Source organism: Athene cunicularia (genome assembly GCF_003259725.1).
Source record: "Athene cunicularia isolate RWA chromosome 14 unlocalized genomic scaffold, athCun1 chr14_part1, whole genome shotgun sequence".
NCBI classification, from domain to species: Eukaryota; Metazoa; Chordata; class Aves; order Strigiformes; family Strigidae; genus Athene; species Athene cunicularia.
Window position 1 is genome coordinate 7,013,924 of NW_020799118.1, and position 27,941 is coordinate 7,041,864.

At 40.3% G+C, this 27,941-nt stretch overlaps 1 protein-coding gene across 1 annotated transcript; it reads right to left on the reverse strand.

Moving 5' to 3' along the window:
* On the reverse strand, positions 1-27,899 carry PDILT (protein disulfide isomerase like, testis expressed). Its single transcript, XM_026858901.1, has 11 exons — positions 27,686-27,899; positions 18,726-18,932; positions 14,406-14,539; positions 12,006-12,143; positions 11,161-11,271; positions 10,194-10,319; positions 9,064-9,261; positions 7,585-7,705; positions 5,461-5,642; positions 1,796-1,885; positions 1-72 (listed from the first exon to the last, which is right to left on the reverse strand). The coding sequence occupies exons 1-11, from the start codon at positions 27,882-27,884 to the stop codon at positions 1-3; spliced, it is 1,578 nt and encodes a 525-aa protein (XP_026714702.1). The 5' UTR covers positions 27,885-27,899.
* Positions 27,900-27,941: the final 42 nt, after the last annotated feature.

Genomic DNA, 27,941 nt, shown 5'->3' on the forward strand with positions numbered 1-27,941 from the left:
TTAAAGTTCTTCTTTCTCTGTTATTACAGTCTCTTTTTGGCTGAGATCCTCCTTGATTCCTCCCGAAGGATCCTTTTAAAAAAAGAAATGCAAGAGCAAAGCTGCTTATTATTGATGTTCACAAAGAGAATTGCTCTAGTAATTCTTTACTTCCAAAAAAATTTTTAAGATGATATGAAATGCAAATTTTCATCTTTTCAACCAAGGAACTTGAGGGCTTGTTAATGAGGTCAGAAGTAGTGCAGCTGTTGCTAAAATGTGTTTTGTTTTTAAACCTTTGCACTGGTTTATGGCAAAGCTTAGATGAGGCTTTGTGTGAAGGTTTAATAAGAACTTGGAAAGCCGTGTTTGATAAACTGGTGGGCATAAGACAGTCTCTCCTAGGCAATCTCAAAAGAAACTACCTTTTTATTTATCTTGTTTGTGTGTTGAATGCCCTGAGGTGAGGATGAGGAGGGGACTTCATATCAAGCACTGGTGCTTCAAAGGGTCTAATACTGCAGTCTTCTGGGAAAATTTGGTGGGTGTCAGGTAAGGATGGAGAATGTGAACAGATGAGCAAATGCCAATTACTTACCCCTTTTGCTACACAGAGCATGTTTTTGAATGGTGTTTCTTAAACTGTTTTACTTATTCTTTAACATGAAATAAAGCATGAAGAAGAGATGACAGAATATACACAGCTCTAACATTGTGTGTAAAAGACTGTGTGTAGGCCTCAACAGATCTGCTTCAAACACATCACTAAAGAACGTGCAACAGAGACAGACACCAAACGTAGGCTTTGAGTATTGGAAAACAGAATTGTGCAATGACTGGGCAGAGCTGGATGTCTGGTACTTCATTGCAGACTTCCGTGTCCCAATATTAGTTTAGTCATCTCTCTCTTCATCTGTAACCACCTATTTGAGCAGTGAATTCAGGAGCAAATCAAAGCCTCTGGTGGAAATAAGTCTGAAAACTCAAAACTGTTTCTCCACCCACAGGCAGTTTCCCTCCCAGTTGAAAAGAGCATTAATGATAACTATGTCTACCCTGTGGATCTGCTTCACTTCCAGGCAGAACAAGCTCATGATTCTTATACTAGGTGGACAGTTTCTCCATCTATACGTCAGGCTTACTTGGAGCTGGATCATATTGTTCACTTACAGTATGTCTTTTTGCAGTGAAATGTCTGGGATTAAATAACAGGCTGATACGGGACAACTAATGATTATTTACAGAGGAGGAGAAAGGGTTGAGGAATCAGACAATAATCATAACGTGATTGCTGAGAGAGGGGACATCTGCTCTGTTGTGCCCTTGCTTTATAAAGAAGAGAAGCTGCCCTGAATGGACAAGAAGAGGTGGGCAATACATATTTGAACCACTCCAGCTATAGCTGAAACTAAGTTATCTGTGGCTTCTTTTTTCCAGCTAAAATCCTGACAAAGTTTTGCTGTCAGGGTGCAGGTTCCTGTCTGCCATGCAGTAGTTACCACCACCAGAGCGTTAACGTAGTGACTCAGTGATAACATGAGCAGTGGGAGAAGAGGTTTTTGTGTGATGAAAACAAGGATGTGAGTGGGTGTGTGCTTGCCAGGCAGTGGTATATGACTGCAGCTAGCATGGTCACATGAAGCTAGTCAGCTTGAAACCAACTAAGAGCTGGTAAGAACCCCCCAAGCATTGACGTGAGCAGTGGCTGAAGCCCATACATGTAGCTATGCTCTAGGCCGTTCAGGTATGCCTATGCAAGGTGTGAATATGCCTTAGATGACACAACAGATCAGTCAGTGTCAGGATCAAATCCTACCTTCTCTCCTGGTTCTGATTTTGTCTTGCTTTGTTCTTCTAAGAATTCAGAAAATGCCTCCAAGGTATGCTCTCCAGCATAGGCCACTTCCTGAAAAGAGTTTTAAATATTTAACTCTGTACACAATATGCTGGAAATAACAGTGTAGTCAGCTGGAGGATTCCAGTTCTTTAGGCTGACCAAACTCTAGACTTTGCTCAGTTTAGAAAGCAAGGGCAACTACTGACATCGGTGTCTTTTCTGTGTTTAACAATAAACATTTACCAGATATTTTGAAGAACAGAGTCTTGATATTCAAAGCTGTCTAAAGATTTTGATGGAAATTCAAATTCTGAAATAGTTTTGAAATACACAGTCCAGAATTATCACCAGTTGCACAGCTTGAACAGGAGGAAGATGAGCAATGACATTAGTTTTTCTTCTGAGAAAGTTTAATGGAAGAAGCACTTTCAGTTTAGAGCTTTTAAATTCTGTGAGTAGGTCTAGGCACCATACTGTATTTTAAAGATCTCTCCCCAAATACCTTTGCTCTCTAGAAGTATGAAAGGATCTTTCACAAGTCTTTTAACAAAAAGTTGTAGAAGCTTGTGTGCATGACACTGGGAATTGTCTGCTGTTGTCTGAGTATATCTAGAAATAGGCAGAGCCCTATTCTCACTTGGGTTAAGCTCACTTAACTCCCACTGAGACCAATAATGGTCTGTTACTTTACACTTGTTACTCTTATGTTTGATTTGAGTTCAAAGGACTGTAAACAAAACAATTCCATTCTCTAGTGAATTCACTAAAAGTATACACAGGTTTGGTATTTCTGTTCAGTAAGATATTCTCTTGTAATAAAAAAGTGTGGCAGCCTTGAAGTTATTTTTTTATGTTTGCAAGCTTAAGTTTCTTAAGGAAGATTATTTGATTCCTCCAGAGGTGATTAATATGTTCAGATGAGTCTTGATTTTTATTGACTTTGATGGCTGGAACAGCAGTTTCTCAGATCCCGAAGACCTGTAAAGCCAGAGAAGCAGCTGATCCCTGTGCTGGTTATTGAGGATATGTGTAAACACTTCTCATTAGAGTAATCAGTGCATAAGAGTATGTAAATGTTATTTTTCTCACAGAATCCATTGAAACAAATAGAATCATCTTAAACCCATCTGAAAGGCTGCATGTTTTTCTCTTAAATTTAGAGTGGATGACACAGTGGATGAGTTGTTCATCAGCTTCACAGATGGAGCTCAGATGATGCCTGGTCACTCCCTCCTCCACGTAATTCATCAGATTTAGTCTCTTGTTCCTGAAGCTCTGGCTGTAACTGTTCCCCAGCATAGAAACACTCAGATGGTGCTTTGGAAAACTGGGCATGTGCTTAAACACTCAGATATAGATAGAGGTCTCTTAGCTCATCCAACTCTATTAACTCCAGTTAACCAGAAGTGGCTCCTGATTTTAAAATATTGTCATGCATCTAGTTTTGTATCCACTGAAAGTAAGAAGGTAACTTGTCATTAACTTAAGGAAAAGCTGAACCTGTTCCTACACAAACTAAAGAATGCTAGAATGAAGTTCATAGCCTGAAGTCCTAAGAGGTAATTCTGTTCGGAGGGTAGTATCTAATATGAGCACAGCAGGTGAGACTGCTTGGAAGGGACTGCACTATAATGTGTTCAGCCCATGGCTTTGCCTTTAAGGAGGTGTAAGGGTGTGTGTGGTGGCCAGAGGACGTGATAAGCCAGTTCTAGAAAACAGCTTTGGGTTGTTTTGTTAGCAACATTTCCCTTGGTTTATCAGGAGCAGGTTCAGATTTCTTTACATGCATTTTGATGTGGTTTCTAGAGTTTCCTTTATGTGCATTTTGATGTGCTTTCTAGAGTCTTCTAGTAGTTATTTCATCTTTAGAGTTCCTACTGCCTCTGCGCCAGTGTTCAGTTCATCCTTATTCCTTAATGCAAAGGAATGGTAGAGTTAACTGGAAAGCTCGTGTGTTTGCATTTCTAACACTAGCAAAATACTGAAGGCTAGAAAAGATCTCTGTGAAATCAAGGTTGCATCAGGTGTTGTTGATAGACTATATATATTTAATGTTCCTGTTTTTCTACGTTTTGAACATGGTTCCTCCTCAGCTCCAAGCCCCTTCTATTGCTCTTTTAATGGCCAGAATAATGGAGTAGAGATTGTAATTTTGGGACAGTGCCTATACAGTGAAAAACACGGTAGATACTCTGAGCCTTGACACACTGTGATACTACATTTGTATACTGTGCTCTGACTTTGGTTAACTTCTAGAAAAGGTCGAGTATATATGGGAGAATTCCTGGTATAACTACTGGTTGTGTAGGAAATGGCTGAGAGCAGTTCCAATGACTGTGTACTAATGTCTTGAGTGTGTCTCAGATAATTTATGATTGTAGTGAGTAAAGATGCCTGTGGCCAGCTGTTCATACAGTGCCATAAGAAAGAAGGTGGGAACACTTGGGTCTGCAGGACTGTGGGCATCTACAGGGCACCTGCACTGGTAGTCAAATACAAGTTAAAATCTCTGAAGTTGAGGGAACTAGTATAAAAACATGGTGCACAGGGAAGAACTTGAATTTCAAATACTGTTTAATTCCAGGATATTTGTAAGTATGAAACAATCCCTTAATAGTTAATGAAAGTTGTTACTGATATTATTTGACAAACTGGCATTTATTATGAGCATTTAATGGGTTTCTGCTTTCCTGCATAAAGACTAAATACAGTTTGAGTGTGCAGGACTGCAGTTCAATTCATTAGAAGCTGTGCATGCACATCCAAGAGGAAAATCTCTCCCTCAAAGATTAAATGAGGACATGGGCAAATGTCTTAGAATTTAATTTAAGTTTAGGACTAAGAAGAAAAATGAAAAGCTTAGTAATGTCTTAATTATAATAGTATCTTAGAATTTAATTTTTCTTTTGCTTCAGAGATATCTTGTTTTTAATTAGATTATCTACATGGACGGAGGAATGTATTTAACATTTTTCTTTGCCTCCTTTTTAGCAGCATTTTCTGAGTATTTTGTAACATAGCTGATGCATTAGGTAGCATACTGTGAAGATCATTGGTCTTGACAACAAATATTTATTCCCAATTGAGGCTGTGATACTGGAATGAAGTAAAATTACTGGCGTAAGTGTATAGAAGAAAGATTGGGGATTTGGGTTTTATGAAAATGTAGAGGATGTAACAAGAGTAGTACCAGCATTTTAGAGGCCATAGTCATACGTGCTCCAGAAACAATTGGCACAGTGTAGTTCTGTGACAGTACATCTCTTGTCATGGTTTGAAGTAAAAAGGCACTGCAATGGTGAGGAGGTATCTGTGAGTTCACTCTGAGTTGAGACTGTTGCTAGAACCCAACAGGCAGATTGGAGGTTGTTAAACAGCAGAATGTAAGGCTGTATTGACTTGTAGGTCCAAGTTGGTAAATGATACATGGGCTCTTGACACAGCCTCACACATAGGAGAAGACAATAGAAGCATTTCTCCTCTAATTCAGGTCCTTGACAGCAATGAATCCAATGTTGAGTAGATAAGGACTAAAGTTTTCTTGCTTAAAAGACTCCTTTCTCACCCTGACACGTGCACACATGCTAACACACACACACATGTGTGCATCTCTATCTCCATGTTCTTCCCCAAGAGCTTCTCACCTGGTAACCTGGTCCAGCAGGAAAGAGTCTGAAGAACGGATAGCGATCTAATCCAACAGACAGGATGTCGTTTGCTGTGACATCTATCTTTGCAATGATTATGTCTTTGCGACTTTCATATTGCTCTCCTAGCTTATCCCAGATTGGCAGGAGTTTTCTGCAGTCATAGGACCAAGGGGCATCTGCACATTTAAAAAAGAAAGTAGAAGGATACAGTTTGGCAGAAGAGCATGTGCTGATGCAATCACTGGGACCCATTTAGCCCTTAAACTTAGTGTGCTGGTTTTGGCTGGGATAGAGTTAATTTTCTTCATAGTAGCTAGCATGGGGCTGTGTTCTGGATTTGTGCTGAAAACAGCATTGGTATTACAGGGATGGACTCGTTACTGCTGAGCAGCGCTTACACACAGTGAAGGCCTTTTCTGCTTCTCTCACCACCCCACCAGCGAGGGGCTGGGAGGGGACACAGCCAGGAGAGCTGACCCCAACTGACCAAAGGGGTTTTCCATACCATGATGTCATGTTTGGTATACAAAGCTGGGGGAAGAAGGAGGAAGTGGGGGAACGTTTGGAGTGGTGGTGTTTGTCTTCCCAAGTCACTGTTACATGTGATGGAGCCCGGCTGTCCTGGGGATGGCTGAGCTCCTGCCTGCCAATGGGGAGTGGTGAATGAATTCCTTGTTTTGCTTTGCTTGCGTGCATGGCTTTTGTTTTACCCGTTAAACTGTCTTTATCTCAACCCATGAGTTTTCGTACTTTTACTCTTCTGATTCTCTCTCCCATCCCACTGGGGCAGTGAGCCAGCAGCTGTGTGGGGCTTAGTTGCTGACTGGGGTTAAACCGTGACACAGAGCTTTGAATTTCATTTGTGGTCAGTATCTACTTGAAGCCTTTCACCCTTCATGAATTTAATGAGTTTTAATGTAGTGATAACTAGCTATTCATTAATGCATTTTTGATAGCAGTGCTGCTTTAGCTCTGTGTAGACTTTTATGTATATAACACACAACGCTCACCATATGACTTTGCTGGAGAGGCATACCAGATAACAATGCAACCCAAGTAAGTCTTGCATCATTCACATGGTGAATTATTTGCCAGAAACACAAAATGCTTTCTGCATACTAAAATTAACTCTGTTCATAAACTATACTATATTTACCCTAAAAGGAGGATTTTGAGATATGGTGGTGTTTTGACTCTGAGCACTGCACTCATGCAGGTTAGTAAAAAGGCAAACTGAGAACCCAGTATCCCCTTAAGTAGAATACAACACAGTCGCAATCCTTCAGTCATGAGAACAATGCTCATACTCAGTTTAGATGGAATGAAAATTCCTGAATACACTACATCCCATTTACCAGCCTTTCATTTCCAGAGGACTTCGTTTAATTCCTGCTTAGATCAGTTTGTTCATGATACTGAAATGTAAAAATGACTTGCATGAATGAAATAGCTGCAGCCAACAAGGAGATTGCAGGAACATACTACCTTTAATAATTTCTGAAATTCAGGGCAGTACAGCTAGTTGTCTATGTTAACGCTGCATGTTTGCTCTGTTGAGACAACTAAGGCATGAACTAATCCCTGCTGGCTGGTACAGGGATAGGGCAGTGGTTTCTTGCTGGGAAGAGTCAAGCAGGAAAGCCATTTCCCTTGAAGACAGAAGAGGGGGAAAAAAGAGTTACGATTTGCTAAATCACAAGTCCTCTCTGGGATTTAATCCTAGAGCATTATAACCAGAGAGCCTCACTTAACTCTCTCTCTCTCTGTCCTTGGAAGACAGCCTGACTCATACTATACAGCAGGCTGTAATGTTCCATTGTAAAACATGACGTTCTAGTGTCATTTTGTCTTTCAACACTAAGATTTGATACGGCCTTGACAAATATTTACTAAAGGGATCCAGTGTTATCCAGTGCAACCCTAAGTCAGCAAAGGTATCACAATGTTCCTATAGATATGACACAATTTTTTCTTCAGTGCTTTCACTGGGCAACAAAAATTCATTAAACTCAGTTTCTATAAAGTGCACAGATTAGTTTGGCATGTAAGCATGAGCTTTCATTTTTCACTTCCAATTTGTGAAGCAGTTTAAAATCTGAATACAACAATAGCACTTACAAAACATAACAAACACAGTCGTGGTCTTATTGAAGACAATCCTGTTGAAATTCTTCCCAACAAGCACTTTGACAGGCATCTTGTCCCAGTCCTCTGGAATTTCTTCACTAGAGAGATGTAGCTAAGCAGAAACAAAATACTGCTGTGAACATGCAGGGAGCACTGAGAAACAGTACTCCAGCTCAAGTTAATGCAAGATTGATGGGACATTTCTATGCCTAATGTGCACTACTACTGTGTGTTATTTTTTTATATCTCTATATCCTAGCCAGCCTTCATGTGCTTCTCTCCCTTCAGCATGGAGCTGGGGTCTCACACTCCTGTGTAGCTAGTAGTTGGAATTACTTGTCCCTCTCTTGAATACAAACACCATAGTAGATTATCAGAAAATGACCCTTTGGAACACATTTGCATTCGTTGTCCTGAATGCTTGTTGCCCAGTGTTCAGAAACTTGCCTGCTGAAAAACTTACCTATTGTGGGCTCTCAAAACTGATACAAAACACACCAGAAAGTGTGCATTGCTGCTTAAATCTGTGTTCACCACTAATCACAGGCCCTACATGACTCCTACAATTTACAGTATATTAGCTGGCAACTTCATATTAGAGAGTCAGAATAATTTAGGATGGAAGGGACCCTAAATGTCACCTAATTCCAACTCCCCTGCCATGGGCAGAGACTTTCACTACATCATGTTGCTCAAAGCCCCTTCCAACCTGGACTTGAACACTTCCAGGAATTTGATTTCTTTTACACACAGTGCAGTAGTAGAAAGGCACACATTCCCCATGGAATCTGTTCCCTGGAGTGTGCCATTCAAGCAGATCTTGGTAGCGAAGAAGTGACATCCCCACCTCTTCTGTCTTTCTGCCTCCCTTCAAACATTGAAATCAAGATCTACTACTTGAATCTCTTAAATTCTGCCTTTTCCCCTCATGATGGAAACAAATCACCCTGAAGAGCACCAATACATTTTAATGTAATTTTCACAAGTGTGGAGGAGGATGCCTCATTATGACAACAACTACTATATTTACCAATGGGAATGATCCCCCCTGTGGAAATTCACTCTGATAAACTTGTTTACAACAAATACCAAATCTTACTCCACTCTGAAACTGTCAGTTTTCTATTTACTGGACTTTTCTGTAACATCAAAATTGGTTGCAGTCATTGTTTGCATCTCTCCCAACTATATCTCCATTATAGTATTGGTTAAGACATAGGGAGTTTTTAAACCACTAAAATACATCAGCTGAAATCAACTAAAATATTGGGCCACAAATTATTTATCCAGTTTCTACATAGGAGAAGTGGAGGACATTGTAGTCCACCTCAGTGATAAATACAGAGCAATGCTCTCTCAACAACTGTAGATGAATATGTTACAGTGAGAGTAAATTAATGGGATGTTTTGCAAATTCATTAGTGTTTTAGTTGGTGTAGTAGAGCGGCATCTCATTAATAATGGACATACCTTTGCTTTTCCGTTTAGGTAGCTCTGGCAAAATTCTTTTAGGTTTTCCACTGTCACCTCGTCTGCAGGCATTTTGTACTTTGCATTGCTTGTCAGATTTAGGATTCTCACGGCAGGAACGTCAATGTCCCTGATGCGAAAATACTCAAAAACTCGTCCATTCCTTGTTTCGTTAGTATCCACTAAGACAAACATAATCTGATAATTAATAAAGAGAGAGTTATGCATCTGTTTGAGTCTTCCAGCTTTGGTTGAATCATTTTAGAGAAATGGACCATGGAGCTTGGCAGTGGGTTAGGATCTAACTTTAAATACAAGGAATTGTGTAGAACCATTTTTCAGTTTCAGTCCCATAACCAGCAGCTCTGTGGACCTTATCATACCTTGATCCTGTATAATAAGAAATGCTAAAGCAGCCAGGAGGAATGGAGCTTTCCCCTATGTCCTTTCACAGTGGTTTGCTATCACCTGTTTTAGTAACATTTCTGAATTACCCCTCTAAACTCCTAGTGCTCTTCTTAATAACTCTTACCAGGACAAAAGAGTTGAAACACCTATAATCTGTATGTCTTTACCAATACTAATGTGTAATATTTTATTACGAGATGACTTACCATTCTTCAATGTCTCACATACTTGAAGCAGGAGTAGCACCACAGTGATTGACAATGGAAAACTGAAATACTTCTGTGTATGACTGCCTATACTTGTTTATATACACGCAAACACGTGTGCTACAAGCAAGGCTGTGCAGATGCCTTGCAGTATTTATTGGGTTTTGTAGCTGGTTCCAGCTCTTGGTTCAGGCAATACTCTGAGATCCTCATAGCAAACTATCTTTGGTTGGAAGTTGCTCCTAGAAAGTCATATTTGTAAAATCAGAAACAGGTTTATTTGGAGCAGCTAGAATTAGTGTTGGTTTCTGTGATCTTTGCGTTTTAAAGAATAATTTTTAAGTGGCATTTATTTTTCTGCTTGTGTCCTTAACAATACTAAAACTGGTTTTAAATGGCTTGATGGTCTTAGAAGATAGACTGATAGCAGCGTGCTTTTACCAGTAGTGTTGGCGAGTGTTTTTCCATTGATCTTTGGGCATTCATATTTTCAAAGTAGGATTCAGCATTACAAACCTTTCCTCTAAATTCCACAGCAGCAGACTTGTAGTTTTCATAAATTGCACTGAATGTCTCCGAGTTCGTTGGGGTGAACAGCACGATGTGATTTTCAACAGGGACATCAAAAATCTTCACAGATGTCTGGGAAACAAAAGACTCAACATCTGTTCCACTCTTTGTAAGCAGTATAGCGAATCAGAAGCTCAGTGTATCAGTATCATTCAGTTCTGCTATTGCAAATTTTACTTTTTAAGACTCAGTTCCCAATCATTTCCATAACTGTTGGATTTTTTTTCTTTGTTTTAAAGCAGATAAAGTGAGAAGAATCAGCAGCAGCTGAGTGTTTTCTTTGTTCCAGGAAAATCCTTGTCATTATTCATAGATTTTTACAGTCAGAAAGGACTGTTGTGATCTTCTAGTGTGACCTCCTACATAACACACACTGAAGAATTAATACTAAAGATGTGCTGAAAGGAAAAGGTGGTGTTACCCAGGGAGGGCCAACTGCAGCAGCTGCAGGAACTAGATCTGGTTGGGGCACCTCCTTCACTTCTGGGTGGCATCAGCAGCTTACATTTCCTTCCTTGCACAGAACTGCCCTTTTTCTCATGCCACTCCATGATCAGAAGCTGACCTTCCAACCTCCCACCCCACCTAGTTGCTGCAAAGCATCCCAGGCTCCACAGGAGGGAGGTGTTTGCATGTTCAGGCAGGTCCACCATTTGGCCAGCCATTCCCTGTCTACTTTAAGAAACAACATCCTGCCAGAGGGAAGCATCCTTTGGCCTGGATTAGACTGAGAGCTGCCTGTTGGGTTCTGCTGGTGTTTCTAGATGTGTTTAGTGCTGGCCTCATCTAACAATCACACAAAATTCTCAAATGCTAAGGAGCAGAATAGCTCCCTCAGTCTTTTTTCTGCATGGGTTCCTGTCTTTCCTGGCTTTCTCCTGTGGCTTTTGTTAATATAGTGAAATACACATACCTCAAGATTATATTCAGTGACCAAATCCAAAGTAAAGGTTTTGATTAACCTCGTTAGATCCAGTTTATTCTGTCTGCCATCTTCAAGCACTTCATTATGCACAGGTTTTCCCTTGGACAAATAGTGAAGTTTGTGAGGTTGTTGGCCTTAACTATAGGAGTGAAGAAACTGTCTTTACTATAAAATGTTCTCGGCATTGCTGTTTTATGATGCTCAGTAACTGAAATTCCATAACTTGTAAAATAAATGTCACAGCTAGATTACAGAACATGATTATAGCTAAAATTCAAGGTTCAGCTGACAGTTTTAATTTGCTCAGTAATCTTAACATACTGAAAGATCTTTTCTGTATCTATACACATATCTGTGGCATATGCTCACTCAAGATGTGCTTGGTCTGACTACTTCATAGCCTAAATGTTGGTGCTACTTCTGTATAGTTTTGTTCTTGTTGTTGGCCACTTCTTCTGTTGTGGGTTGGAAGAAAAGAAGATTCCTGGCCAGAAGCAACACAAAGGAAAAGAGGTGAATGTATGCAAAACTCACTGAACCTGGCGGCATGTGTTGATTAGAATGTGGGTTGGAAAATAAAGCTATTTTATCCATATCCTTAAGTATAAATTACGAGTCTGAATATAGGCAGCCAGATTGAAAATATCAGTTGTCCAGAGGTTGTTGTTTGCCTCCTACTTGTCTCTCTTGTCTGTAAATGTGATCTTTTTTGTGTTGTTTGAATTTCAACTAGGAAATTATTTAATCTGAAGAATTCCCAAACTGTCTTTCCATAGCCCAAAGCTACCACAGCAGCTCCTTGTACCTTCCCTGCTAGGCTTTTGTACTCCTACCTTCTTAAACACAACCAGAGTGTTCTTTTGGATGCCATAGTTAGCACAGACGTCCTCACTGGCTGTCATCCCGAAAGGCATCTCTGGCACATCTCTTGCAGTTTCACAGAAAACTTCCACACTGTCATTGTGAAGTTCCTAGTCCCAGAAAGAGTATTGATTAAGACTGTGTCCTGTATCCCGCTAGGATGTGTAGGAGTGAGCACCACAGGTGAGGCAGGTCCCTAAAGGTTTGTGTGGTACAGGAGAATGTAATTGTAAGGTGGGTATAACTTGTCATGTTCGCTTTCAAGGGGAGATCTTCACAATAGGGTTGATTCTAGGAGTGCTGTCACACCACTAGTGCATTTGCCTTTCCAGATAGTGTTGGCTGGCCTGGATCAATATGGATGGTGTATGGTCCCTTATGTCCTTCCTGCACTAATCTCATCTGCCCTGCACTCCCCTGGCATTTCTATACTCTGCAAAGACTTCTGCAGAGGGGGAAGGATCAGGCCACCAGCTGCTCCCCTGCTGCAGCTTGTCTGTGCAGTCGGTAGGATGTGATGGATTAGGGAGGAGGGCTCTCTGCTTGCAAGAGGACCTGACTGATGCGTTTGGTTCTTTGACGGAGTGCTCTTCAAAGCAGGGACCTTGACTCCTACATCTGTCAAACAGTCACTGTGCTGTCCACCCTCAAACTAATAGTAAATAAGCATGATGAAAGGCAACAGTGCTTCCAGATTTTATCTGATCAGAAAATTATTTCATGCTAGATGACTAGTAATTTATATGCTGAGACCTCCCAACACATCCTGGCACTCACATTTGTGAGCAATCTGTGACTAATAGAAGGCCAAATACAGCTCTTTATTTACTTGGACACTATGTGTTGGCTTTCACCCTTTAAATTTCTGACATGTCCTAGCTCATGCTCATCTGTTGTCATTTTAGCCCCCGAGTGAAATCATGGAGTCCAGTCAAACACGTCTGCAGGCAATATTTGCTTATCAGCGTGGTTCAGGGAATGCTCCAGCATCACTGCGATAGCAAGGGCTTCTCAATCTGGCCCAGCACTGGAAACTGCCTTCCTTCATAAATGGCTGCAAGCAGATTGCTGCAAAGCAAAATTCTGGGCACTCTGAGCATTTTCACAGTTTGTACTATTATGCTGTATGTGGTCACCAACTCTGTTACTGTGGGGCATTTTGGTAATGAATCCTGTTTTCCACATCCATAAAACTTGGACTATCCACTGTAGCCAACACATTTGGGACCTTATCAGTTCAGATATGAGTCCAGACACCGTGCTTTTAACTGGGCAGAGAGATACCAGCATAAAAGTCTCTCTAGTCAGAGAAAATCCTTGATTGAATTTTTCAGATATTAAAGATTTCAAGGACACATTGAAAAAGCAGGAAAAAACTATTCCTGTTTTACTGACTTCTGACTGCATGCCTTGACAGCTAAAATTTATTTTGCGCTGTTAGACTATTGTTCTGTATCATTCAGCCCCAAATCCTAAGTACCTTATTCTGCTCTGGAAACTAGTAGGAATCTGCTTGAGAAAGGACTACATGAGTTGGATCATACACAGTATAATGTTTTGACTTCCTATCCGTGTAGATTTCTTAGCTGGCAGGAGCTAAAAACCACAGTTAGTGTGATATTCATGGAGTTGTGCTCTGCCCCCCTGAGTATCACTGAAGTTGTTTAAATCACCAAATGGAAAGATGAAAAAAAGGCACTCCAGTATATTAGACAATATTTACTGCTTTTTTATGGACTTAAGCAGGGGGGGAACACTCCTTCACCAGAACAGCCTGCAGCTATGTGTGTTTATGATTTTACACCATGTTTGAATAGAAATGCAGTGATCAGGTAACCCTAGATTTTTAGATCGGTTACAACGCTGGGCAGGGATTACAACTTTCTGCATTTGGAGACTCTAGTAGCAGTATAACCTATACCACCGATGAGTTAAGTCTCTCCAATGAAAAGGGTAAAATTAAGTAAGGATAGGTCAATAGTTCTGCCTTCTTCCCACCAGTCACCAAATTTGTGATGGTTTGGCAGAAGCCCTGAGAATACAGAAAAGTCTCCTGTGTCCTGGGCTGTGCAAACACTGCTGTAGCATCATGCTTTCAGAAGCTGCTCTCAGAGTGGTAGGTCTCTGTGCCTGGGTACTTATTCAGGAAAAGTGCTGTGGTGTGAGAAGTTCTTACCTCTGCCAGGGGTGCTTATGTAGCTCTGAAAAAGTAGATAGAGACAATTAAATTTTATAAATGCAGAGAAAATTGAGGGCTGGGTTTTTCAGGCAAGTTCTAGGTCTTTTGGATGTATGGGATTTGGTGGCGATAGCAAGCAGTATATCCTGAAGTTGGAACAGAAACCAGTCTTTTGAGTTTTCCAGTAAATTACCTTAAAAAAGCCAATCACTACAAAATCATCAGCATTTATGATGGCTTCAGCCTGATCAGTAGAGTTGATTAATACAGTGCTAGGTCCTGTTCTTCTTTTCACCCATGTAATAAAGGCTGAGGCCTGTCTGACTCCTGTGGAAGGAAAAGAGAGTTAAAATGACCATCAAAATGAGTGACAGAAATTTCTGTGCAGTCAGGATAGAGGCAGTGCAGTGCAGAAGGATGCTGACTACAAATGGAATTGGGCTCCTTAGGACTGAGGTCACAGCTGATTCAAAGTGGTCTTGGGCATCCAAATTCAGCCTCAGGTTCTAGTAACTAAACTATTGCTGACTCTAGAAGATCAACGGTGGATCAGTACTGTGTTTTCTGGGACCTCTGCAAATGGGTGTATGTTCAATTAACTGCTTAATCACATGTGGAGAATAGAGGTGAGGAAATTCAGAGAAGTAGAAAATCTGTGCTGCAGGATTTCATGTGTCCCAAAATCACAGTAAGCTATAAAGAGCTATCGACCTGACGTTTAATCCAAAATGGCTTCAAACCAATTGCAGATTTTATTGAACTGTCTGTTCAATTAAATTAGGTGTCAAAATTGTTCTGTCGGTGCTGCAGAAGGAATCTGATAGGCACACAGACATGTTAAGATACCTCTGTGGTGCTGCAGCTTCACTGTTCAGTTTAGACAGAAGAAGCAAAGCTGAAGTGTCAAAGTTGTCCTTTTAATTCTGGATTGTTCCAGGGTTTGGGTTCCAAATTACTGCTACCAGTTGTACTGAGGTTGCAGTTAGTCTGTTTATTTCGTAAATTCTCTTCAAGCTTTCAGGAGTTTTAGGAATCTTGAGTTTCTTTAAAAAATACATTTTCTAGCTATGACGTTTTCAGAGAAATTGAACCACAAATTGAGGCTCAGGAGATGGAAATCTCAGCTGTAAGGTAGCCCTTTCATCTCTGCGAGTATGACATTCTTGTTGGACCAGAGCAGAGCAAGAGTCCAGCAAAGGGTTAATGAAAACTATATATGAAAAAGTCTGTATGGTGTGAAGTGCTAGAGTCAAGATGTACAGTACCAGTGGATTATCAAAGGTGTAAGTCCTGGTATTATGCATTTTAGCAATATGACAAGATCAAAATTGAGTCAGACCATTTTAATGCTATCAAGTCATTTTGCGGCAGGCTGTGCTGCAACCCGTTTAAAATAATATTTTCTTAAGGTGAAGCAGGCAGGCATCTGCTCTGGAGTATACAGGCTGCAGAGCAAAGCACAGAGCAGTATCTAGTGGCCACATAGTGCTTGACTTCTGCTGTCTAAATGCAGAATTGAGGTCTTGCAGCTGATGTCAGCAATATAACCCCTCAGCATATTTTTCATGTGGTTAATCTTTTTATTGGGTTGCTTTAAACAGCCTGCATAGCCTGTTTCTGCTGGCCTTGGAGTTGTAAATTATGATTTTACAAAGCCTAGGGTTTGACTTTCATGCTATGTCCATTGCCAGGACAACCATTCAAAAATTCTCTCTTCCATAAAATATTTGAGTTAATTTCTTGATTTAAGTGAGGTCTGTAGTTTCTTTTGTGGTATGAAGTATATACCAAGTTCTGTCTGAGAAGTCATGCGCCGATTGCTGTGCATTTTCAGTTGCCAATGCTCAGTGGTTTAAAAGTCATATGCTGTAGGTGAGATTTTACTAGTTGTTGTACATAAGCATTTGCCAGTCAACAAAATGTAATTTAAGTCATTATTGGTGGTACATTTGCTCTGAATGATTGATACTATCTTTTACAAATTGCAGAGCAGAAGCCAGTTTCCTAACTTCTTGCATCTTGCTATAAGCATATCTTATATAGCAGCTCTCTGCTGAAGGGCGACTCTGTGTTGTGTTATGATACACCAGTTCTCACAAGCATACCTCTCAAATATCGGCTGTTCGGAAATTAATTTCCGTTTTGCAATGTGATTTTCATTGTATATGTTTCAGGAATAGTACCTTCTTGACTGGCGTACTGTTATATATTTTTTAAAAGCTCATGTTACGAACTTTCATGCTGTATAATTAAATTATAATATAAACTGCGTTTTTGACAAATTTTGGAGGTTTGAAGTTCAGATGTCAAAACAGCAGTTTTGACAGATCTACGAGTTCGAACTTGGACGTGATGCAGCGCAAGCTGCTCGAAACATCAATGAGGTATATGACCAGGGAAGTATTAACGAACGGACAGTGCGACTTTGGTTCCAAAAATTTCCATGTGGCAATTTCGACCTTGAAGATCAAGAAGCTCGCGGACGTCCTTCTGCTATTGATGACGATGAGTTGAAGGCTCTGGTGGAAGCAGATACACGCACAACTGTTTGGGAACTTGCAAAAGAACTCGGGGTAAGCATATCAACTGTTCCTGAGCATCTGAAGGAGATTGGAAAGTTGAAGAAGCTCGACAAATGGGTGCCGCACGAAGTGAATGAGAATCACAGAAATCACCATTTTGAAGTCTCGTCGGCGTTTCTTTTTCGCAACCAGAATGACCCATTTCTCGAACATATTGTGACGTGCACTGAGAAATGGATGCTCTACGATAACCGGCGACGATCAGCTCAGTGGTTGGACTGCGATGAAGCTCCACAGCACTTCCCAAAGCCAAACCTGAACAAAAAGAAGGTCCTGCTGACTGTCTGGTGGTCTGCTGCTGGTTTAATCCATCACAGCTTCCTGAATCCAGGTGAAACGATCACGGCAGAGAATTACACCCAGCAAATCAATGAAACGCACCAGAAACTTCAATGGCTGCGTCCAGCACTGGTCAACAGAAAGGGTCCAATCCTTCTCCACGATAACGCACGGCCACACGTTGCACTTTTGACACTGCAATGGTTGAACGATCTGGGCTACGAAACTCTGCCTCATTCACCGTACTCACCGGACCTCTCGCCCACCGACTATCACTTCTTCAAGCATCTTGAGAGCTTCCTGTGCCGGAGACGCTTCAGAAACCAAGGGAAAGCTGAAACTGCCTACAATGACTTCATCGCCTCCAGAAGTCCAGAATTTTATGCAACTGAAATAAATATGCTTGTTTCTCATTGGCAAAAATGTATTGATTCTAATGGGTTTTATTTCAATTAGTAAATTTTATTCTGAGCTGAGATATGCCACTTCAAATATACAGGTTGAAATCGGCAATTAATTACCGAACAGCCCATAGGTTCACCAGTTTAAAAGAGGTTTTCTTGTCAGAGATATATTTAATCAGAGACTGAAGGTAGGTGCTTTTGCTCTAATGTACCAGCACCTCTAATAAAAGTTCAGTATGGTAAATCACGTTTTCAGTGGTATTTGTGCAGAAGCTGCTGTTTGCACAAGTCTAGATGATGGGAATTTGGTAAGAAATTCGATAGCAAGGAGGAGCAAGTTACTAAAAATACTGAAGATCAGCTTGCAGCAGCAGCAGCCACAGGGGGCTCAGCGGTTAAAGAAATCAGAGCACTCAGTTGTGTACAAGCTCAGGAGGCAGATTTTAGGTTCCTTTTTTTGGTGGTTGTATTAAACTTGTGACTCAGCTGTATCTGCTCAGCGTACACTAACAGATGCTTGTCCAAGTCATGCAATTTTTGTCAACTCTGTAAAAGTTCATCATTTTAGGGAAAAGAAAATTAACTATATTTCTTGTATATACCTTCATTGAACGAAAAACTCCAATAATCCCAAGATTGCTCAAGTCAGTCTTTTTCCAATATTGTCTTTGCTTAATAACTTTCTGTAAAAGATTTCAAACTATTCCATGGGTTTTCTGAGCCACGTAAGAGCTCCCTCTGATGGCTAAATTGCAAAATTCTTTTCCTCGACTTCCATAGTATACCTGTATATTAGGGAACAGAGTGAATTCACAGTTCACTGTCAGATGCACAGAGTGCTGCTCCAGCCTACTTCTGTAGGCACACTACCCATGGGAATTGCAGTGAACTAGAAGTGTTTGGGACAAAATTCTTGTTTCGTGTAATTATTTATATTTATTGTAGTAAATGGGAGTAAATCATCTTGTTGAGGTGATTCTCTGCAGTCAGTGGAATTACACCAGCAGTTAATTTGGCTGTGTGAACTAAATCTAGAGAAGCATATTCAGTTATACACTTGGAAGATTAATTCTAATCTAAGTTCTTGTATTGGTACAAAGGTTATTGTATATTTAAAACCGAGGGCAAAACCAGTTTGCTACCTTGCATATTCTTTATCTGAGCCTCTGTATTTTTCTTCTCAGCAGCATATATGGGTATATCCTATCACTACATATCATTGTCATATCAGTGAATAAGACAGTTTACCTTTGCAGTCTATGGGATCTTCCCTGCTGCCATCCACAAAAAATTTCACAGTAGGAAACTCTCGAATATTAAATTCTTTTCTCAAATCATGTTGGTGTGTGACATCAATTTTGCCAAATTGGATTCTTGGAGCTTCTTTTTTAAGCTGTCGTGCAGCCTCAGCAAATTCCTCAGACAAATTCTGAGATGATTGAGATAGAGAAACATCTGGAAAGAGTCAATCAAAAGCAAATGGGTTACACAGGCCACAGCGCGAAACTTTCCAGTGGAGGTTGTTGTGTCAAGTGGTAGCTTAAAGGGTTGAATAAAATCTTTTATGACTCAGAAATAAATGAGAAATTATCTTTACTTTTTACTTTTTTGTATTAATGCTGATTTTTCACCACTCCACTTGTCCTCGGACCAGTCACAGTGAAAAACTAGTAAGATTGCAATAGTCTTCTGTTGGGAAGAAATTACTTGAATTAAGTAGTTTGACTGACTATGCTGGGTGTGAGTTAAAGGGAAGTCAAGAGTAGAGTTAGATATTAATCACATTAGGACTCATTAATAGGAAATAATATTAAATACCAAGCATTTCAAAATATTATTAAATATAAGTATTACTCTAAATAAATGTTGTTAATATAAATATTAATCTTATAAAATATAAAACTAATTAATAATAATTGTAAGCACTTCACTGAGGCAGAGCTTTGTAATTCAGAAACTACTTTTCCAAACAAGATATGGAGGAAGGAGGGAGAGCAACAGAGTATGGTCTTTGAGACTGGTGATGTATTTCTGCATGCTGTGCTGTGTACCAGCCCTTCTCTAGCTCAATCGACAGTTGTGTGTTTGGAGGAAGGAGAAGGGCCATCCTCGCCTGGGCCCTGGAGCTGTAAATTATGTTAACATTGTAAAAGGACAAGAAAATAAACTAGTCACACATCGGCTGCTCTGTATTCAAATAAGAGGTAAAGGCCTGGAGCTTTACAGTTCTGCAACTTGGGTGGAAAAGAAAATGAATTTGTCTCTCTTGATAAAATTGAGATAACCTATCTTGTTAAATTCCTTTTATTATAAAGAGCAAAAGCTTTTTTTTAGATTCTACACAGAAAATTTTTAGTTTCATAAATACACTTTCAAAGAGGAACAGATGAAAAACCTCCAAGTAAATCTTGGTTTCATGCATTTATGTGTATATATATGTGTGTGTATATGCTTACATATATATATATATACGCTTACACAAGCACACACACGTGTAAATCTACATTAATCGGCATAAATCAGACAATGTAGCTTTCTTTGATTCTTTCACAAAATTACAGATGCACTTCTCTGTATCCCACCTGGTGAAGACCAATGTCTTCATATTTATGAATTCGTAATTACCCTACATAATTTATAACCAAAAAGTGAATGAACATTTATGTATGAGTTCTAATAAATGAAAGATAAAAACACTAATCTAACTCAGTGCTGAGTTACCTTTTTTGCATTATTCATCATTATCCTTCCTCTGAATCCCAACCATCAATCATTTTCTTCCACCTAACTGCTACAGCAGGGAGTGTGAAGAGTAACATTAAATAATGTTATTTTCTCAAAATATTACCATGATAGACCCTTCCAAATTCTATCACATATAAACCCATCTTGGCTTAGGCTCTCAGAAACCGTGGCACTGAAACAGCTACTCCAGCTGCTAACAGGCCAAAGGCCTGTTCTTGTTAGTAGAACAAAAATTAATGTCTGTTCAGGGGGCGCTCAGATACTATGCTGATGAATAGAAGGTGCTTCTTTCAATAAAGTAAATGAGCCTTAAGGCATCAGTCCGGAGCAAATTGTGTTCTAATAGGCTGTAAAATTACTGTTTCATCAAATAAATTTATTTTGATTTTACAGAGAGATTGTCAAAGAGATTTTATCCTAACTTTCAATTTCCTTTTTCTGGATTATAAAAATGGTCTTACGAACCTTTTCCCCAACAAGTTTGTAATGTGTTATCTTCTAGCACAAAAACAATTGGAGTAGTATCTCCAGTTGTATCTCGATATGCTCTAGAGGTAACTGCAGAAAACCATATCTATTAGGAGTTCTGACCAGTTGTCATAAGAAATAGCATGTCTCCCCTATAAAAATACTACTGCTTCTAGGGACACTGTGTGTTGAGCCTTTATGAAATATATTTGCTTAAAATGATTGTAATTATAGACGGGCTTTTAAATAAAACATGGAGTATTTGCTATGCAATTTAAGAGTGCTGGTACACAATGACTGCATGTGGCAGGGTGAGCTCAGAACAGTTAGACCGAGTTACTTGGCTTTGCAAGAGGAAGGGTGTATGGCTCTGGACAGAGTGCTGTTGGAATAAGGAGCAAGAAGTCACAGCACAATTAGGGATCCATCACCTTCTAGCTAATTCAAGGCAGTGTTTTACACTGGGGCAATTTCAATATAAAGACTTTTTCCTAATTACCTAAGGATGCACAGCTGTTTTACCACAGCGGGGAATTTCGAAGATCAAATGCTTATTGCACAGTGAAATGGGACTCTCTTGGGAAGAGCCAGAAGAAATTGTTGATGAAGTCCAGACACAGAAGGCGAAATCACATAGAGGTTTCCCAAATATACAGGGAATGGACATTAGACATGTATGTAGGTTGTCTGAGTGTCTCTAGGATCCATTTTTCTCTGAAATACTTCAATTCCAAACAGATATTTTAGAATGATCTCTTACCACTGAATGACCTGAATAGGCAGAGTTGAAGGTAACCAGTAAATATCTAGCATGCTTAGGTAATGAGAGTCGGTTAATACCTCCTGGCTGGAACTGGGAAAAGTGCATGACTTCATCCCGTAAAAAGTAATCACTGCACTCAGAGACCAGGAGAAATCTGAGTAGCATTAACCTGATAACTGCAGGACCAGAGTTCAGTGAGTGAACAGCTTTCTTCATCAGACAGATAAAAACTGTTTCCTTGACTACCCCGAAAGCATGTGGAAACATCCATCACACACCTTTCCCCTGCTTTCCTGAGTGATTAGACTCCTCTTCATCTTTCCATCAATTCCTTTTCATTCCACTCATTCTCTGTTTGCCTCCCAGGTGCTTTATTTTTCAAGTTGCTTGAGTGTTGCAGGAAATCATCACTCTTTTTATTTGGAGCCTTTTCTTGAGTTTTGTTTCGCTTCCTCTGTTTCAGATTTTTATTGACACTGATCACTTCAGGCATTGTCGTGAGGAAGCAGCTGCTGAAGCTAACACAGCATCACAGAGTTCATACTCAAGGAGAGGTGAGCACCAGCAGAGTACAAGGACAGACACAGATGGGAGGTAACAGAGTTGGTGGCAATGTCACCAGAGAAGACATGTGGGTGTGGTGGGACACCATGTGAACCAGTGTGCTGTGCCACAGCTGCCAGAAGGCATCAGCTCTGGAAAAGCATTGTATTAACAACAGCAGAATGTCTTCATTATCAGTAGTTTTAGTTGTGTGGTAAATAAGAAGGATTATTTCAGGGCTTGTTAAGATTTTAATTTTTTTTTTCCCTTAGATAATGGTTTCAACCTGTCTTTTGAAAAGTATCACTGAATTTTCTCCCACCCTGTGTCATCGCTGTTTTGTGGAGTGTCCTTTTCAAAACAGATGTGGACCTCCAAAGGAACATCTTAACAGATTGCCACCATTTGATCATGGGTACAGAAGATCCTGAAAATAAATTATCCAGTGTCAGAACAATTCAGCTCTTTGTCTCAGATATGGGTAGAATTAAGGCCCCAGAACTAGGAGAGTTAGAAGCTTGCATGCAGTGTCCTCTTCAATTTCTACTCTTTCTTTCCTTTTTGATAACAGTTGAGCTTGTTCTTCCTTCTTTAGCTAATTGCTGATGGCCTCCAATTTCATTCTGAGTCTGTATTGATGGTCTAGTGATTGCTGCAGTCACTGTGAATATGCCTGTTGTCCTGCTAAATACTGATTTCCTAGCTGTTCGTGTCTGGCATGGTCAGAAAGTAATTTTAACAGTCCTACTTTTCAACTTCTGCATAGGCTGCTTTTACAGTTTCACTACAGATATATAATTTTCTCTGTAGAAGACTCTTGAGATGAAGGATGGATTCATATTTAACATATCAGAGTGGAAGGATGTTAATCTTGCTGCAGTTGCAAATTTTCTTGTGTGACCTTGAATTCTCCCATTCTCTTCTACAGTGAGATAAAGCCCATAATCTCCTCTGCTGACCTCTGTATTTTTAAACTGATGTTTGCAGTTCACTTGAGATCTTCTGCTATGCAAGCATCGAGGTTTATTCTACAGTTTGGATACTTGAGGATTATTCTACAGTTTGGACCCTTATTCAAAGCATTCAATAAAATCAGCATGTGTAAGAGACACTTACATAAGGGACCCATGCTAATCAGTAAGTCTGTGCAGCAGGCAACTAGAGCATCATCTAGTGACTCTTGTACCTGTGTTTCCACTGTCCTGCTCATTTTTATAGGCGTAGTTTGCACATAATTTAAGTGACTCTTTTCAGAAGATTAACTCCCAAATGACTGACAAAGATTTCTGATGAAGCCTACAGGAATGAGGCACCAACATTCCACTATCTTTCACACCCACATTCCACTATCTTTCAAACTGCACTAGATTCCTGCGGGAAGCTTAGTTGTAAGAATACCTATTCTGGGTGGTTTTGGACTGTTTGCATTCACCTCCTGTGGTGAGGAGACCGCTTATGCTGAAATGAGTTCTTAGCACAGGAGTGAATATGCTTTGGATGTTGGCTTTATAAGTGAGCTCACCATCTGATCTATATAATTGATTTAAGATCAGTCATGCCCTCTCTGCTTTCTAGAAATCCCCCTTTTTATGGACTATATATACAGAGACAGCAATTTCTTGGGTTTTTTTCAATAATATCACCTTCAGGTTTTGTGCCTTGAAAAAGAGGTATTTGTTTTTATGGATAACCCTTATCTTGCCTATTAAATGTCATTATCTCAGCATAGTTTGTCAGTCACAGCTGCAGGAATCCTACAGCTGACCCAGTACCTCACTGGATATACAAATGTACTGCTAGAAAAGGTAAACATCACTTTTTCATAAATGAGATTGCACTCGGCACACAGAGCAGTAGCATAAGGTCTGTACCACTTGTGTGCTTGTCCTTAGGTTATCTCCATGTTTATCTAGGAACTGAAAACTTTTCACTGGAAAGGACAGGAGCAGTTATTCTCAGAGATCTGTGGAGTCAAACAGTCTCTTAAATCTGGGCCTTTTCCTGAATTATTCTGATAGGCAGGAGACAGTGGTGTTAACATGTGCTCTGCACCCATTTTGTTTCCCAGAATATGCCACTAGCCAAGTTAAAGGCTTACAGAACTAGAGCTGTAAGGGACTTGGAGAGTTGGTTGGTCTGGCCTAAGGCAAGTTAAACCATGTCTAAAGCAATCTTGAAAGCTGTTTGACTAATCTGGCTTTAAATATTGCCATGAATGGAGATACCAGAGCCACCCTAAGCATGATCCAGCACATCATTAACCTTCCAGTTAAATGGTCATCTTTATCTCTGCCTCTGTCTGCTGTGTTTAAACCCATTATATTGCCAGTGAAGATGAAGAACAGTTTAATACCGCTTCTTTGCAGAAACAGTGTAGTTGGGTACATATAACATGTCTCCTCTCAGTCACAGTATGGTCAGTTGCTGATATGGGCTGATGCACTATATTTTGGCCCTGGGCTGGAGCAGATTGTGGGCTGTTTCTGCCTCTCTGGCCTAGGAAAGCCTTAAACATGAATAGTATTCACTGTACTGTTTGGGGGATCTGAAGGCTGTTCTTGCATGGATAGATACGGGGCAGTTGCAAAGTCCTGTGGAAACCATTCTGACAGCAGAAAATTGGAAAGGTTTATGAAAGACTTTTAATGAGAAATTGAGTAAGAGATGCTCTTTACTGTGTTCAGACAGTGCTGTCCCTGGGAAAACTTGAAGAAGTTAATTCATGACTTCAGTTGGTTACAGTTTGCAGTGGTGTGCAGCAGTGCTTTTAGTGTTTGTGTTTATAGGTGTACAAAGTTTATTTTCCCTGTGATGATGATATTTCTTAGAGTGCTTGGGGTTGTTGGGTTTGGTTTAGTTTGTTTTTTTGTTGGGGTTTTTTGTTTGTTTTTGGGGGCTTTTTTAAGCAAACATATCCTGCAATTAAAGTGAACACAGGGACTTATATTCAGCTAATGTATAGTATAAACAGTAAAATTCTCCCATGCAGGCAACACTGGTGGAAGATCTACCTTCTGTTGGTGGCAAGTGCTCTATTAGGCATTTGTGTGGTATTTAGATCACTTTAGCATGCATGGGGAGATGCCACAGACTGCATCAGAAGAGCACTTTCAATTGAGAGTTGAAATTAGGTAACTCGGCCAGGCAGGCAGCAGGGCTTGTGTCCAGTAGCTACAGTGCTGTGTGCTGCTTGCGTTGTTTTCTGACACTGTTCTCTGTGTCTTCCTAAAAAAACATGAAGAAGCCAGAACCTCTGTTCCTGTGTGCTTCCTCACTCTCTTTAATGCTGCCCCTTCAGCTATTTTTTTGTTGTGGAAGAGTGCCGGTTTTCTGGGCTATTAGTTGTTTCCAAGCTGGGTACTTGCCCTGTGTACTTTGCTCAGCTTCTGAGGGTAGCCTGATACAGCTTGGCAGATACTCAGCATATGTTTTTATAGTAAACCTTTCCTGAAATAAGGCAGGCAAGGGACACCGTCAGAGTGGAACTGAAGGGCATTAGAAGGACTTGGGAGTCACTGGGCAGAAGACATTAAAGCAGGCCTCTCCTGATAAATATTGTGGGACTGGTAAGTAGATAATGTATGCAACAGGGAAAGCATTAGGGTTTGCTCATAATAGATAGGGCTAAGGCAGATCCTAGAGTGTTGAATCAAAGTTTGGAGTTTGGACTTTATGTTGGTACAGCACCAGAACAAATCCCACTTTCAGGGAAGTATGGGATTCCTTCCCGTTCTCTGATTGTGTCTCTTTGAGAATGGATCGAGAAGAGAAAGGTCTTGGGTCTTGCATTCATTCTGGATTTCTAAAAGCTAATTCCTGGCAGCCCCACAGATTTCCTGTGTGATCTAGGGAATATTGCTTTCTCTCATTATCTAAGTTCCCTTAATAGTTCCATGTTCACATAGATTGTTTCTTTAGATAGCCTGTTTTGAGGAGTAGGACATAAAATATAAGGGCTTTATGGCTTCTCTGTGCAGGTGCATGTGCATCTAAAGATGGGAATATTTAATCTCTTTGTGCTGTGGCAATGCAAATGATTACATCAAATGCACCAGCTAGCTCAGCATTGTGGACTCGGGTTTCCTACAGCCTGGGGCAGTGCCTCACTGCATGATAATTTTTCTGTGCCCCAGAGGCAGTTCGGTGGCATGTCTCCAAAGAGAGCTGTTGAGATTGAGACCAGTGATTATTAGATAACGTATCTGGGCTGTGGAGCTCATTAGTCTCATGAGTAATGCCATAATTCTCTGCAGGGACTAGTGGAAAGGCAATCCATGAGTTTTCAGAAAGCCCTTCAGATAGACACAGTGACCTTGAGTCCAAACCAGAAGGCAGTGAGGATCACTGGAGCAAGGTGTGCTTGGGGAGCAATGTTTCATCTTTGACTTTTGTGGAAGATGCAGCATGGAATGGAAGGGTATGTTTGTCCTTCCCTTCTGAAGAAAGCTAGTTGTGAGGGTGGTGGGATATCAGAGAAAGAGGTCCAAGACTCTGCTCTGAAGTAGGGGAAAGAAATCCTGATTTACATCTCCCACATCCTTTGAGTGTCCATTTATCTGTTAGTGTAATTTAGGTTTTGTTGTTGGAAGAATACAAGTGTTTTCATTTCAGATTGACCTACACTACTACTACTCTAATTATTATTATTATCATCATCACCCAGGTTTGGTAGTGAGGCACAAGAACAATTTACATGCACTTCTGCAAAGTTAGTATATCACCTTATTTTCAAATAGCCCTTTCAAATGTGGAATAGATTGGGGTTTTCATCTTGTGCCTGTCTCTAATGCCTGCCTCCAAAGGCGTGCTAGTTTGCAAGGTGTTCTGTATAATTTAAGGCTAAGTGAATGTGTGCAGTGAGCTCAATGTGTATGGCACAGTGAAGCAAGGTCAAGCCCAAGCAACAGAGACAGAGTTTTTGCTGTCTTATGCAGATTGAAGAGTTTCTGCTATCAGCAAGTTGCTATGAATACAGCTCCATGTCTGTGGAGTGGGAAATTGTGCAGCAGCTAAACTTTTAGATGCATAACATCATGAGAATATACCGATTTTGCGATTTATTTTCTGTAAGGCTCAGATGGCCAGACCTTCTAATAAAGTTATTCCAAAGGCCCCACTAGTTTCCTCCCCATGAGGAATGAACGTGACCCTAATAGAAAAACCACAAAGCGACCTCCACCTAATCAAGTGCTAATTTCAGGGAAGACTCCAATATGATGCAATTACAGATACCAAAACGCTGTAAAAAGACATTCCCTGAAGCCCAAACACTCACAGAGGAGACATCATCTGGCAAAAACCTCATACAAAGTGCCGATGAAAATAAAAGAGGAAGAAAAGCCCTCTCTGTTTTGCTTTTTTGTTTTTAATACCTAGATTTTCTCCCATCACTGCTGTGAAACATATACTGGTGAAATTAGGCAGTGGAAGCAGAGAATACCAGCTCAGTACTGTGTGAGAACCCGTCTTACTCGCAGTATCTATCTTATGTAGCAGACTGGTATTTAACCACCCCAAGAAGGAATAAAATACCGTAGTTACAGTCAGAAATAGATACATGGAGAAAACCAAAACAAACAAGGATTACTGGACGACAAAGCAACAGTAAAATAAGCATACCTGTGTGCCCCAGCATCAGTCATGCTCTGCAGAGCCATCAGGGTAAGAGACAGTGGAAATTGATACTCACAGAACTCCACCAGCAGGTACTTAGTTTCCTTCAATGCTCTGTCAAAGTTGCTCTTTTTCAGCAAGAGTACATTGTTCTCCTTTTTTATTTTGGGGAGTTTGGCTTTCTTTGGCTTTGTTTCATTTGGACTTATGCTGTCTGCTGCCAAGAAGCCTGTGAGAAACAGTAATAGCAGAAGGAAAAACTGATGTGTCTTCATCTTGTCCTGCCTTTGTGCAGTTACGGAGAAAGAAGGAAGCAAAGGAGCACTACGCAG

What these genes read in the sequence shown, in the direction of transcription:
- PDILT (XM_026858901.1), bottom strand. Translation starts at nt 27,884, where the DNA reads ATGAAGACACATCAGTTTTTCCTTCTGCTATTACTGTTTCTCACAGGC. An exon ending in GACTGTGTTTGTTATGTTTT is followed by an intron (nt 5,643 to 7,584) that starts GTAAGTGCTATT and finishes TTAAATGTGCAG; the next exon opens with ATGCCCCTTGGTCCTATGAC. An exon ending in CTGCTGGACCAGGTTACCAG is followed by an intron (nt 1,886 to 5,460) that starts GTGAGAAGCTCT and finishes AACTCTTTTCAG; the next exon opens with GAAGTGGCCTATGCTGGAGA.